This window comes from Alexandromys fortis, unplaced genomic scaffold, assembly GCF_014885135.2.
Source record: "Alexandromys fortis isolate MF-2015 unplaced genomic scaffold, M_Fortis_MF-2015_v1.1 scaffold_149, whole genome shotgun sequence".
NCBI lineage: Eukaryota > Metazoa > Chordata > Mammalia > Rodentia > Cricetidae > Alexandromys > Alexandromys fortis.
Window position 1 is genome coordinate 101,843 of NW_026068025.1, and position 13,383 is coordinate 115,225.

The following is a 13,383-nucleotide window of genomic DNA, read 5'->3' on the forward strand; positions in this document are numbered from 1 at the left end:
GGGAAAAGGGAGACTGGGAGGAGGCGGAAACTTTTTTTTTCTTATTCTCAATAAAAAAAAAAGAAAATAGCCTTTTAAATTCAATAAATTCAAATGAAACATAATTATATGCATAATCCAGACTCTGCTTATTTTCCATTCTATGTGCCTTTTTGATGTTATTTTATTATATCTTTAAAGACTTGGTTGTATTTTTAAAAACTATTTCTTTTTATAACTGTCTATACTGTTTTTCCTCTCTCTCCCAAGCATATGTACATTTTTTTAAACACACACAAAAAAAGAAAATAGGCTTTTATACCACAAACTGAAGTTTCTGGGGCAAGTTCCTCAAGAGATTTCTATCCAGGAGACTGACAGGCTTATTTAAATGAATTTGTAAGAACAAGGCAACTACGTTTCTTTGATATCTTATGTACTTATTTTCAAGACAAGGCCTTACTATGTGTCTTGGCTGTACTGGAATTCTTTATATAGACCAGGCTGGCCTGGAACTCACAGAGATCTATCTGCCTGCCTCCAGCTCTTCAGTGATGGCACTAAAGACATGGGCCACCACAGCCACCCTGTGTTTATAATCCATGAGGCAGTTTAAAATACTGCACTTCTACCCAGAGCCAGAGATATGGCTCAGGCTCTCTACTTAATATTTTAAAAATATGAAAATTGTTGAAGAAAGTTATGATGAAATATAGGAAATAGCCTTCCCTTAAAGGGCCGCAACATGCGACTATTCTCTTCCATCTTTCTTTCACGAGGAATTTAAAATTATGAGGCAGGCCCGTTGCAGCCATCCTCTTTCCATGTGCTTGTTTGAAATCTAAGGGCACTTGTGGTATCTCGATTTTCCTTAACTTAAGGTGTGGCCATACACAAAATGCCTAACTATCCAGCTACCTAATAATTAGTTTATTTTATGTGTATGAGTGTTCTGCCTGCCTGTAGGCATGTGCACATGTGTGCAGTGCTCATAAAATCCAGAGAGGATTCTGGACCCCGGGGCTGGTTTTGAGCCGTCATGTAGGTGCTGGAAGTGGAGCCCAGGTCCTCTAGAAGAGCAACCAATGCTCTTAACCACTGAGCAATGCGTCCAGCACCACAAGATGTTGTTTGTTTGTTGTATGAAATAGGGTCTATGAAGCCCAGGCTGCCCTGAAACTCGGAGCTCTGTTCACCAGTCTCCTAGACGCTGGGATTAAAGGTGTGTACCAACCACGCCCACCCAGCTAAAGTTTTTGTTTTGTTTTGCATAAAGCAGTTGTTTCTGGGTTTATCTTCACAAAGCAGTCACTTTAGAACCTAGATGTGTCCAAATGCGGCGATGTCGCTAGCGACCCTAATGCTCTAAACTGTCCAAGAACCTGAAACAGTTTCGTTCGGTCTGATATCGGGACGGCCTCCGCACACTTCCGTTTTGTTTCCGGCGCCGCCATCTTACTTCCGGTTTCCGCGGCGGTTGGCTTGCAGCCTCGGTCCTGAGCCAAACGGTTAGGACATCTACAGGTAGTCAGACGCCTGCCTTCTGGTGAGTGCAGCTGGGTTTTGCGGGCCGGGGCGGATGCTGTGCGATGTGCAGAGGGTGCGATCCGGAAGCCCTGTCCTGGGTTGAGCTTATGGCTGCAGTCGCCGTCTGTCCTGACGTGGCTGAGCCCCCTCCCTGATGCTGCAGGGAGACTTGTACTCAGCTGTACCCCGTCTCCTCCTGTTCCTGACCCCGGCACTGCAACTCTTATGTCCGATGTCCCTTTGTCTAGCAGTGACAGCCCTAGAGCAACCCGAAGTGTGGGGTAAGCCAGGGCTGGGGCATCTCCTGGGCTCGCTCTCATCTGGAAGACTCTTATGTGTGTTGGTTTCTGTGGAGAGTGCACAGTAATTGCACAGACTTTTACTGGGGAGACGTACACGATGTCTAGTCCTCTCAGATAGATACTTAGGAGTGACCAAAGGAAAGGTTCCATCATGGTCCAACTTGGTGATCCAGTGACTTTATTGAGCTTACTTATATAGTGAGGATGGTTGACCACCCCCTTCCAGACCACCAAGTCCCATCCATTATGGATGGTGACCTCAGGGGAAGCCACCTCATCGAGCTGTTCAGTTCATTTTCCATGCCCTGCATACCCTGGATCACTAGCAAGGTGAGAGGGCTGCCATGGGCGCTCATGGTTGGAATCCCAGATGGAGGGCTGTAACCCTCCTCCTCTTGGACTGTGGAGTGTAACCGCTCCATCACCACCACTGTAGACCTGAGGTATTTGACTTATTTCATTGATAGCCCCCTGGTCAATCTCTGCTCCAAGAAGGAGATGGGAGAATAAAGTCAGCCCAGAGGGAAAAAAAGCCATAGGACAATCCTGAGCAGTGGGGTGAGCTGTTTAGCACAGTGTGATTCCAGTTCTTGTGGAAACATGCAAAATTGCAACCCCCGGATCCTGTGGTTATACTTTTAGTTTCTTGCGAAGTCTTGGTACTGTTTTAAAGTCTAGAAGTATTAACAGGACATGGTGATACAGAACTAATCACCCAAGAAAGACTGCATGGGAAATCTCATTTGAAAACTGTGCTTTTAGCACGTTGAGGCCCTGCTGGCCAGAGCACAGGAAAAGACAAAGCTAAGAGGCATTGTGGGAAGGAGCTACATTCAGACATGAACACCATAGGCAGACCTTTGTTAAATAATACTTCAAAGGAACCGCAGTAAATGTGGGTCATGTTCATTTACAGGTACAGTCCAGAACCATGTTTAGAGTGTACAACGTGTGTCGTCTGTGAAACTTAAATATGTAAACCAAGAGATAGGGATAGAATCCTGTGTGGTGCCGCTGCACTGACAGGAAAGTAGGAGCCCTACCCGACTGCTTTCTATGATTCCCTTGACTGCATCATGTTCATTAAAAACCCATCCTTAAAACATTGCTGTGTGTCTTCACGATAAAACATTGCTGCTTGCTGAGTGACTATATCGTTGTTCTCTTGCTTTTTTCCTCAGCAACTATGTAGCGATCTTTGCACACAAACAAGGCCCAGCAAATGCCTATTCACTTCTGTCCACCCTCTCTTCCAGCTGCCATTGCAGGGTGCTCCATGTGCCTTAGAGAGCGAGGAAAATGAACACAGTTGTGGTAAGTGGTGTGCTTATTCCTGACCTTGCTTTGTATGTGGTTTCAGAACTTTGTGAGAGCTCCTTAAGTAAAACTGGAATGGGGAAACAAACCTAAGGCACACAGACGTTGTAAGATCATAGTGTAGACAGAACCATGCTGTAAAGGCGTTAGAGTCATTGGAACTGTGCCACTGGGTTTTCTTTATTTTTTTTTTTGGGGGGGGGGTCCCAAAACAGGCTTTCTTTGTGTAGTCTTGGCTGTCCTGGAACTAGCTCTGTAGACCAGGCTGGCCCTGAACTCGCAGATTCAGCTGCCTCTCTCCCCCTAGTGTTGGGGATTAAAGGCATATACCGCCACCACCTGGCATCACCAGTTTTTCTGATTCTGAGCCATTTGTTAGATTGGATTGACCCCAGGAAGAGAATATGGTCATTCTCCCAGCCTGACATCTAAGCAGGCTTCATAGACTCGTGCACAATGATGTGTGCAATGCTTCACTCCCAAGGCAGAGCTGGGTGCAGCGTTCACAGCTTGTCAGGGTTCTCTGGTACTCAGACACGTGTGTGTCCTTGAGTTTTAAATTATAGTCAAATGCTAGCACAGTTCTCTGGTGTCTTGGAACTTCTGCCACATTTGAAACTACTGTCAGCCATCTCCATGTGGAAATTCTTCCGAGTTTTTTTTCTGTGCATGCGTGCGTGTGTTTGTGTGTATGAATGTTTGTAGACATGGGCAGATGTGCATGTGGATGCTGAGAGTGCATATGCACGTGGAGACCCAAGTGGATATTGGATGTCTTCCATCATCACTGGTTATGTGGCAGGGTATCTCACTGAGCTGACTAATTCTGGCTGGTCTAGCCAGCCAGCTTGCCCTGGGGCTCCTTTGTCTCTGCCTCCTAAGTGCTTTGGTTACAGGCTGCCACTATACCTGCCTGACTTCAGTGTGGGTCCTCGGGGTCAGGACTCTGGTCTTACACAACAAGCGTTTTATTCTTAACCCCCCTTTCAGTTTCTGTCATGACCCTGCTGATATTTAATATACGGTTATTTTTTATTCTGTTTTGTGTTCCTTCCATTCCCCTGTAGACTTCTGTGCTTCAGGTGTCTGTGATTGACTTTCTTAACTATTTCTCTGTAGCTTGTACCTTTCGCTCAGCTTTCAGATCATAAGTTTTGACTCCTGTGTACAAAGGCACCTGAAGCTTCCCTTCCCGTTCTTTCCTTATATGGTATTGATAACAATATATCAAATGGCCTTTACCCTACACTAAAAGAAGGAAACCCATCCAGCCTTCTTTTCTTCCTTCCTTCCTTTTTTTTTGTTTTTTCTTCTTTTTCTAGATTTTCTTCTTCATCCCGCCCTGTCCTTTGCTCCCTGAGGTCTAACGTTAGGAGTTACAATTCCCGCCAGCTCTGTTGTTGTTCATTCTGTTCCAGTGGCACATGTGATGCTGTAGATGGTGAGGAAGTGTGGTTGCCAAGAGGCAAGTATATCCTTTCTTGTCACACCAAAACTGTCCGCCTCTGCTAGGCTGGAAGGGTCTGTTCCTCAGGGGTGAGGCCCGAGTGCTGACGAGCTGTACGGCTGGCAGGCAGGTGTGATGAAGGCCTTGGGAGCAAATGGGAAAATCAGAAGTTAGTGGATACCATTTGTGTGCGAGTCATGAGAAAGGCACATGGAGCATGAGTAAAAACAGGAGCACACGTCTCCTATATTAGCAAAAAATATTACATGTTTTTGCTAATGCAGCTGTGCGTCTCCCTGTTCTGTATCATGATCGCTAAACACTTTGTTCTGAAGTGTTAGAAACCCACCACGTTTCCCATGCTAATCGCTGTTTAAAGAACTTGTGAGTTAAACAAAGTGTTTGCTACCGTGCCCTCCATTTTCAGTGCCACGGTACTCATGAAGATTTCTCCCTTTTTCCCTTGGTTTTTGGCAGCTTGGTCATACCTGCCTTTGTGTGCTGACTTCTGTGCTGCTTGCCCCATTTATCAGGTGGATTATTTGTGGCTTTGGTATTTACTTTTTGAGTTCTTTATGTATTATATATGCTAATCCACTGTTAGGTGTGTAGCTAGCAAAGATTTTGTCCCATTCTGTAGGCTTTTTGCTGTTATCTTTGCTGTGCAAAATATTTTTAACTCCATGCTGTATGACTTGTCAATTCTTGTAATAGATTCCTGAGCTTTTAAAGTCTCTTCAGCCGTTTTGCCTGAGCCTGTCCTTTGATAGACTCTTAGGCACGGTTAGGAATGTGAGGTGCTGAAGCAGTTCCTTTAAAACCCTTAAGACACAGCTACTCAGGCTGGATAGCGATTGATGTCTCAGCCAGGGCGAGGGAAGGAGATGCAAAGGTTACTAATAGACAAGGCAGAAATCAAATCGCCTTCATTTGCAGGTGGCGTGATCATAATCCTGTCACCCTAAGAACTCCACCAGAAGAGCCTCAGATCTGATAACACATCAGGAATGGAAAATCAGTTTATAAAACTCAAGAGATGTTCCATAAACTAGTAACAGTTGTTCAGAGAAAGAAACCAGTCACCTTTACAATATAAACTTAGCAGATCTAATAATGTAATAACTCTAAATTATGAGGTTAAAGACTTCCAGATATTAAAGAAAGAATCTGAACAAGAAAATGTAAGATTGAAAGATTTCCCGTGCTTATGGATTAGCCATGTAGTTTTTCCATAGACGTGTTTATGAGTGTGTATGTGTGTGTGTGTGCGTGGGGGGGAGCGGGAGAGGGAGAGAGCCTTTTGAGGCAAAGTCATGTATGCTGGGATCCTGGGATGCCTTTGAACTGGTTGCATAGCTGGGGATGACCTTGAGCTTCAGATCCTCTTCACTTTCTAAGTGTCAGGATTACAGGTAAGAGCCATCGTGCCTGCTTGGACTATATTAATAAATTATCTAATATTGAATATTTCTACTTTGCCAAAATAAATTTTAAAGTCTTCTGTAATTCTCAAAATCTGCACCTTTCCCTCAATCGCTGAATATTAGTGTATTTCTGATTCTTTATAGGTGTCCTGAGTTGCTTTAAAGCCATTTCACTTGGTTTGATGAAATTAGCTGCCACTGAAATTTCTAATTTTATAAAAATGTGTTGTAAGATCTTGTTTGTCCAGTTGTCTGTTAGGCATCTGCGCATTTGATGGAAGGAACTTTAGACAAGTATGTCTAAGATCACTTGTAACTCCTGCCCATCATAGTGACTGCCATTTATCCCAATTTAGTTTACTCCTGTGTAAACCAGATTTACCTGAAACTCAGAGATCCTCCTGTTTCTGCCTCTCGGGTGCATGATTAAAGGTGTGCTTCACCACACCTAGCCAGTTTACCCCTCTTTATAGGACACTGCTGATGTGTATTTCTTTGTGGATACCAACAGCTCTTCTGGTTTTAGGAAGGACATATAAGGCTGCCTATGAAAACTAATGTGTCAGTATATTATGAGTGACATTTTTGGAGTTGGGTGTGTGTTTTAAGTGGAAAGTTAAAGGAATATCCATTATGTATCTCGGTCACTCGTCACCAAGCTAGTGAGTAGACAAGGCATTTGTAGGTTTTTTTTTTTTCTTCTTCCTTATTAAAGAATGCCTATAAGGTGTGTCTCACAGAAGAGATGCTCGTGGAGAGGAGTGACCTCCCATGTTCCTGTCTCTGACCGAAGGCTGAGGCTTGGGTTGAGGAAAGTTGTTTGATTACAGGGGTTGGTGTCCTTTGAGGATGTCTCTGTGGACTTCACCTGGGAGGAGTGGCAGGACCTGGATGATGCTCAGAGGAAGCTCTACAGGGACGTGATGCTGGAGACCTACAGCAGCCTGCTGTCCTTGAGTGAGTAGACTACAGTTATCCTATGAGAAGTGTGTTAGGCAAGCACCCTACCTAGCTTTCACTGACACATAGTAATCGTACATATTTATAATGGAAGTTGTCTTTTCAATACTTGTATAATGTACATATGATCAGCATTTTATAAGTCTATAAATTTTTAGATTTATCATTTCTTTCTATTGAGAACATTTAAAATCCTCCTTATTTGCTTTCTATTTATCTGTTTAATGTGTGAATGTGTGACTATTTTGTCTGATTGCATGTATGTGTGCTGGGTGTGCCTAGTGCCCAATGAGATCAGAAGATGATGTCAGATCCTCTGGAAATGGAGCTATGGGCGGTTGTGAACTGCTATGTGGGTGATGGGAACCAAATCCAAGTCCTCTGCAAGAAAAACAAGTGCTCTTACCCACTGAGTCATCTCTCAAACCCCTAAAACCCTCCCTCTTACTTTCAAGTAATTGTTGCCAATTGTATTTAGCTTTTGTGTACTATGCGAGTTATGTCTCCCATCCAGCTGTTCCCCTGCATCAGTGAACCAAACGTCTTCTTCCCTTTCCTCCTTCCCACACACCATTCCTAGGCTCTGGTAGCCAGGTGTACGTTCTTTGAGGTTAACATTAGCTTCCAGCCACAAGTGTGAATATGCAGTGTTTGTTTCTTATAGCTTAATTTCCCTCAATTAATACAAGTACCTTTCAGTTATATCCGTGGTCCTGCGAGAGAAAATGCAGGGTCTTTACCATAGCTGGATGAAGTCCACCCCCTCTGTAGTTAGTTTTCAACTTTTCTTATCAGTTCATCTGAGGGTGGACACTAAAGGAGATGCCAGGTCATCTCTCCTGTATACGATACTGCAGTAACTGTGTGACACACAGAGCTCTCTTCAGACCACTGAGCGGGCTTTCCTCTGGGTGTGTGTGTTGTTCTGTGGCAGCTCACTTCCCAGTAGTTTAGTAAGCACCGTGCTGTTTTTTCAGAGTGCCTGTTAGTTATGTTTCTAGCAACAGAGACTTTTCTCTCCTGTGTGTGTTCCAGGTTCTAATCGTTGTAGTTGTGGTACAGTGAGAGCCCGTTGTTGTCTGATCTGCATTGCTGTGGTAGTTGGGGTACAGTGAGAGCCCGTTGTTGTCTGATCTGCATTGCTGTGGTAGTTGGGGTACAGTGAGAGCCCGTTGTTGTCTGATCTGCATTGCTGTGGTAGTTGGGGTACAGTGAGAGCCCGTTGTTGTCTGATCTGCATTGCTGTGGTAGTTGGGGATATTCACATCCTTATGTCTTTGGGGAAATATCTGTTGTGGTCATTTGCCTGGATTTCATCAGGTTATTGACTTTTATGCCAATGCATTGTATAAATTGTATAAGGCAGTCCATCATCAGATAATAATTTATAAATACTTTCTCTTGCTGTGTGTTTTTCTTTTAACTCTCTCGATTGTTAGCTTTAATCCTTTTTTTATTTTAATTTGTTTTTAGTGTGTGTATATGGGTCTGTACATGTGAGTTCAGGAGCTGTGGAGGCCAGAAGAGAGCCTTTCCTCTGGAGCTGGAGTTACAGGCTGTTGTGAGCCTCCTTACGTGGGTGCTGGGACTAGAACTCAGTTCTGCAAGCTCAGTAAGTGCTTTAACCACTGAGCCATTTTTCCAGCCCCAATAATTCTGGTTTCCAAGTGCTGATTTTGTCAGCTGTACTTTTGGTATCAGGTTTAGAAAGTTCACCTTTGCCTAGATTTATATCCTTTTGTGTTTTCAGTATTGGCTTTATAATTCCGGAATCTACTTGACTTATGTGTATGGTAAGAAGCAGGTTTGGCACCTTTCTCCATCACAAGGGTTATCCAGCTTCACAGATCTTTCTTCTAAACGTTGTTCCTGTTGCTGTGTGTGAGGATTAGTTGGCTGTGAACCTGTACATTTGCTTTTCTGTTACGTTGTTATTTTCTATGTGCTTTTTCTTCATGCCTGCACAAGCTTTTTGTAACTGTCTCTTCCAAGTATGTTTTGAGGTTAGGGGGTTTTTTGTTTTTATTTTTTGGGTTTTTTTTTGGTTTTGGTTGTTTGTTCTTTTATTCTTTTTGTTTGTTTTGTTTTTGTTCGTGTTTTTAAAGACAGGGTTTCTCTGTGTAGCCCTGGCTGTCCTGAAACTCGCTCTGTAGACTAGGCTAGCCTTGAACCCAGAAATCTGCCTGTCCTCTTCCAAGTGCTGGGGTTAAAGGAGTGCACCACCACAACCAGCCTTTTATTCTTTTCATTAAAATTTATAACTGTTTCAGATGTCATTGGTATTGATTACTGTGAACATGTGAATCGCTTGTGTAGTATTGACACAGATGTGGGGACTCGAACTTTCTTCGTGGTGCTGGGCAGGTGTTAAGCACTATGGAATCATTGTAGCTGTTTATGTTAATGATAACTTCTTTAAGTTACTGTAAGCTCTCCTTCGAACCTCCTCCTCCTTCTCCTCCTTCTTTTCCTCCTTTTCCTTCTTTTTCTCCTTCTCCTCCTCTTCCTCCTCCTTCCTCTTCCTCCTTTCTTCTTTTTCTTTCTTCTTCCTTCTTTTTCCTATAAGAAGCAAAGACTTTGAGGATTGGGTAGTTTGACTTGCTGCCCTGGTTACCTTGAACAAAAGGACTCCCTGCTGACTTTTACTCTCAGGAGTTTGGGTGAATTCTGGGTGACTCATCAATTGTGTCCTCCTAGGGGTGAGAAGGGGAACATGTCCCTTGTAAGCTGACGGGGACAGGGAGATGGTTGTGACTGATGTAAAGTAAACGATGCTTTGACTGGTGCAGACTATCCTCATTTCCATGTGTGGCTCCCTGTTGGTGTGCAAAGCCCCCTCTCTGGCTATAGGCATAGACAGTCCAGCTCACCTGGAGCGCTGTCTAGGAGACTCCTTCTGTGCTGCACCCCCTGGTGTTCCAAGAAAAGGGTTTTCTCACCTGTTTCTAGTGGAGTAACCTGATCTTCTAATACCAAGAACAAAGTAGTGGAGACTGGAACTGAATCCAAGAAACCAAAAGATGATTTTATCTTTAAAAAAAAAAAAACAAAAAACTCTTACTGTTGTTGCTCTGTTGCTGTTTTTATTAAATTCTTTTGTTTGTTCATTTGTTTTTTGAGACAGGGTTTCCCTGTAGCTTTGGAGACTGGGACCAGCTCTTGTAGCACAGGCTGGCCTTGAACTCACAAGATCCCCCACCTCTACTGGCTGTATTAAATTCTTGTGCATTGTTGTTCTCCTGCTTTCCTCCGCTTCCTGTTGTGTTGGTTTTGGGAGGGGCATGGGGGTTCAGAGCTCACTGTTTCCCAGATCATCTTCTGATCTTGCCGACTCCTGTAGCATCTGACTGAGGAGCTTTAGATTTTTGTTGATTCCGTGCATTTTTAAATCTTTTGCTTGCTTTGTTTTTCTCGATCCAGGTGGTCAGCAGTCAGAATAATCCTTTCATTCTGTCTGTATCTATCTCTTATTTTAATGACCTCGGCGTTAGTGTTCTCATAGAATGTTTATTTTGGTCCTGTCATTGCTGAGAGTCTGAAGCCAATATTTTATCATTGGAATACAACTTGTACAATATTTCCTTCTAATAGACCAGTGTGATGCCAAACCTGAGTTGATCCTGAAGTTGGAGCAAGGAGCTGGGCCGTGGAAGGAAGATGTGCCAAACCAGAGCCTCCCAGGTCAGTGAATGCGCCCCAGGTAGGCAGCCCAAGCTAGTGAATGCTCAGCAGATGGTGGGTGTGTGAAATTCTTTTCACCCAATTTTACCATCTTCCAATCTTGAGACTAACTTCTTAATCAGATGCTTGCTATGTTGTGTCTAAGGGAGGCTCTCACTTCCAGGTGTCCCCCTTTCCTGTTTATACTGTGGTTTTTTGTAGGCCTAATAAATTCTGCCCACTCTTCTAGTTACTCAAGACCTCATTGTCCTTCTTCCCTCTTAAAATGAAATGCTTCATTTTAAGCCTTTATTCATGGTTAAAAAAAAAAAAAAAACTCGTCACTTTTTTATTTGATTCCTCATAGATAGCGATCTCCTGTGTGGACCAACAGTGGTGGTCCGACACATTCGCCTTGTTTAAAGAGCATCTGCTGTGTTGAGACACAGAAATCTTTGACGTTGAAAGAATAACTACAAAATTACGTTTTCTCGGCTGGATAAATGAATGAAAAATACAGGATGGTTCAAAGGCTAAAGCAATTTAAAGAAAATGGTTTTAAAACTAATATCGGGGGCTGGAGAGACGGCTCAGAGGTTAAGAGCACCAGCTGCTCTATCAGAGGTCCTGAATCCAATTCCCAACAACCACATGGTGGTTCACAACGGCCTATAATGGGATTTAGTGCCCTCTTCTGGCTTGCCTCTTCTCACAGGCATAACACTGTTTACATAATAAGTAAATAAATCTTTTTTAAAAAATTAATATCAGATTAATTTTGAGAGTTACAAATTTGTTACGTGGTTCATGAGTTAATAGGAACTCTAGTTTTCAGAGTGGCTGTGATTTCATTAGAGGTTCCAAAGTGGCATTAGGAGTTCTAAGTTAGTATTGAAAACATAGGTTTTAGGACTCGCCTATGGAATTCAAATGTGAGAAAAGATGTCCAAAATCAAATAGTGCGTACCAAGATACCAGAACTTAAGAAATTCCAGGAGCATCTGCAAAGACTCCTGGTAGGGGAGATCCAAGGTGTGGTACGTCTTCCAGGAGGTCTTAGGCATGGAGGCCAGATGAACCAAGACTGTTCAAAGGCTCCTATTTGATGAGGAAGTTTTTGACCTTTTTCATTGCGGAACACAAAGTCAGCAGATTTGTGCAGCATTTGCTATGGAATTCTAACCCAGTGGGAGCTCTCAGCCTCTGAGCCATCTCTCCAAGCCCTATTTGTAATATTACATCATCGGGGGTGGGGGTACTTCTTCACTTTTGCATTAGAATTCTACCAGAATCACTTCTGTGCTGTTCATGTAGGGCAACTTTTATTTGCTTTCAGCTATGAAGTCTGAGAAGAGGCTGAATGAGACCCACTGGGACAATCAAACGAGACATTTGAACCACCTGGTAATTCCTGGCATCTCATCAGCTGAGGAGAGGGTCAGATTTGGGGAAACATTTACTATGAGTTCAAACCATGTTTTATGCCCAGCTATTAAGAATAAGAACTCTTCTGAAATGAGATCAGAGGTTCCTGATAGATGGGGAGATCTCCATGGTGAGCCCAGTGAAATGCCGCCCTTAGAGGAACTCCATCATCTCGCTACAACCAGGTTGTCATGCCGAGTTCCTGAGCCTCTTAGTCTGGATGATGGTGTTGAAAGTGGGCAACGACACCGTCAGTGCAGACCACATGCCGAAGCCTTCAGTGGGAACGCTGGGTGGACACATAAGGGCTTTCCTTTGGGAGATAATCCGAGTAAGTTAAAGGAACACAGGAAAGCCTTTGATAAACTGGCTCCTAGTGCCCAAGAGGGGACTCACATAAGGAAAGAAACTTTGGGTTGTAGCTTGTGTAAGAAGTCATTCCCTGACAAGTGTAACCATACTCAGCATTTTAGGACATGCATAAAAAACAAATGTGGTAAATGTACCGATTGTGAACCAACATTCAGCACAAAACCAGGCCATACAGTTCTTCAGAACACGCGGCATGCGTGGGAGAAGCCCTGTGGATGTAATAGCAATGAGAAATGTGTGTGTCACATGCCAAAGCAGAGGGTTAATCAGAGTGTCTTCTCAAGTAAAGAGAGTCACTGTGTGAAAAAATTGTGCCCAAACTCAAATTTCAGTGTGCTCCAGAGACCTCACACAGGTAGAAAACCCCGTGAATGCACTACATCTGCAAAAATCAACAACCAACCTCGTAGGCGTCACAGATGTGGGAGGACCTATCAGTGTAAAGTGTGTGGGAAGGCCTTCAGACACACACAGAATCTCTACTTGCACTACAGAACGCACACTGGTGAGAAGCCGTATGAGTGTAAAGAGTGTAAGAAACTGTTCAGCGTAAAGTCAAATCTCAGTGTACATCAGAAAACTCACACGGGCGAAAAACCCTATGAGTGCAACATATGTGGAAATGCCTTTAAAAGGAGGTGCGACCTAACGATACATCAGAGAGTTCACACTGGTGAGAAGCCCTACGAATGTAAGGAATGCAGGAAAACTTTCAGTATAAAGTCAGGGCTCATTGTACATCAGAGAATTCACACAGGCGAAAAACCGTATGAATGTAACGTATGTGGAAAGCGTTTTAACCAGAAGTCAAATCTCTCTACACATGAGAAAATCCACACGGGTGAGAAACCCTTTGAATGCAAGGAATGTAGGAAATCATTCAGTGTCAAGTCGTATCTCACTATTCATCAGAAAACTCACTTGGGGGAGAAACCCCGTGCCTGAAATCTGGGGAAGCCTTCTATCAGAA

At 43.5% G+C, this 13,383-nt stretch overlaps 1 protein-coding gene across 2 annotated transcripts in view; it reads left to right on the plus strand.

The window, feature by feature from the left end:
• LOC126514633 (zinc finger protein 39-like) overlaps positions 1 to 13,383 on the plus strand; it is a 48,351-nt gene that overhangs the window by 20,357 nt on the left and 14,611 nt on the right. For both annotated transcript variants that reach the window (XM_050163632.1, XM_050163633.1), the window contains exons 4-5: positions 10,548 to 10,637; positions 11,953 to 12,020. In XM_050163632.1, coding sequence (XP_050019589.1) covers positions 10,548 to 10,637; positions 11,953 to 12,020 — 158 coding nt within the window. The remainder of the gene's footprint in view (positions 1 to 10,547; positions 10,638 to 11,952; positions 12,021 to 13,383) is intronic.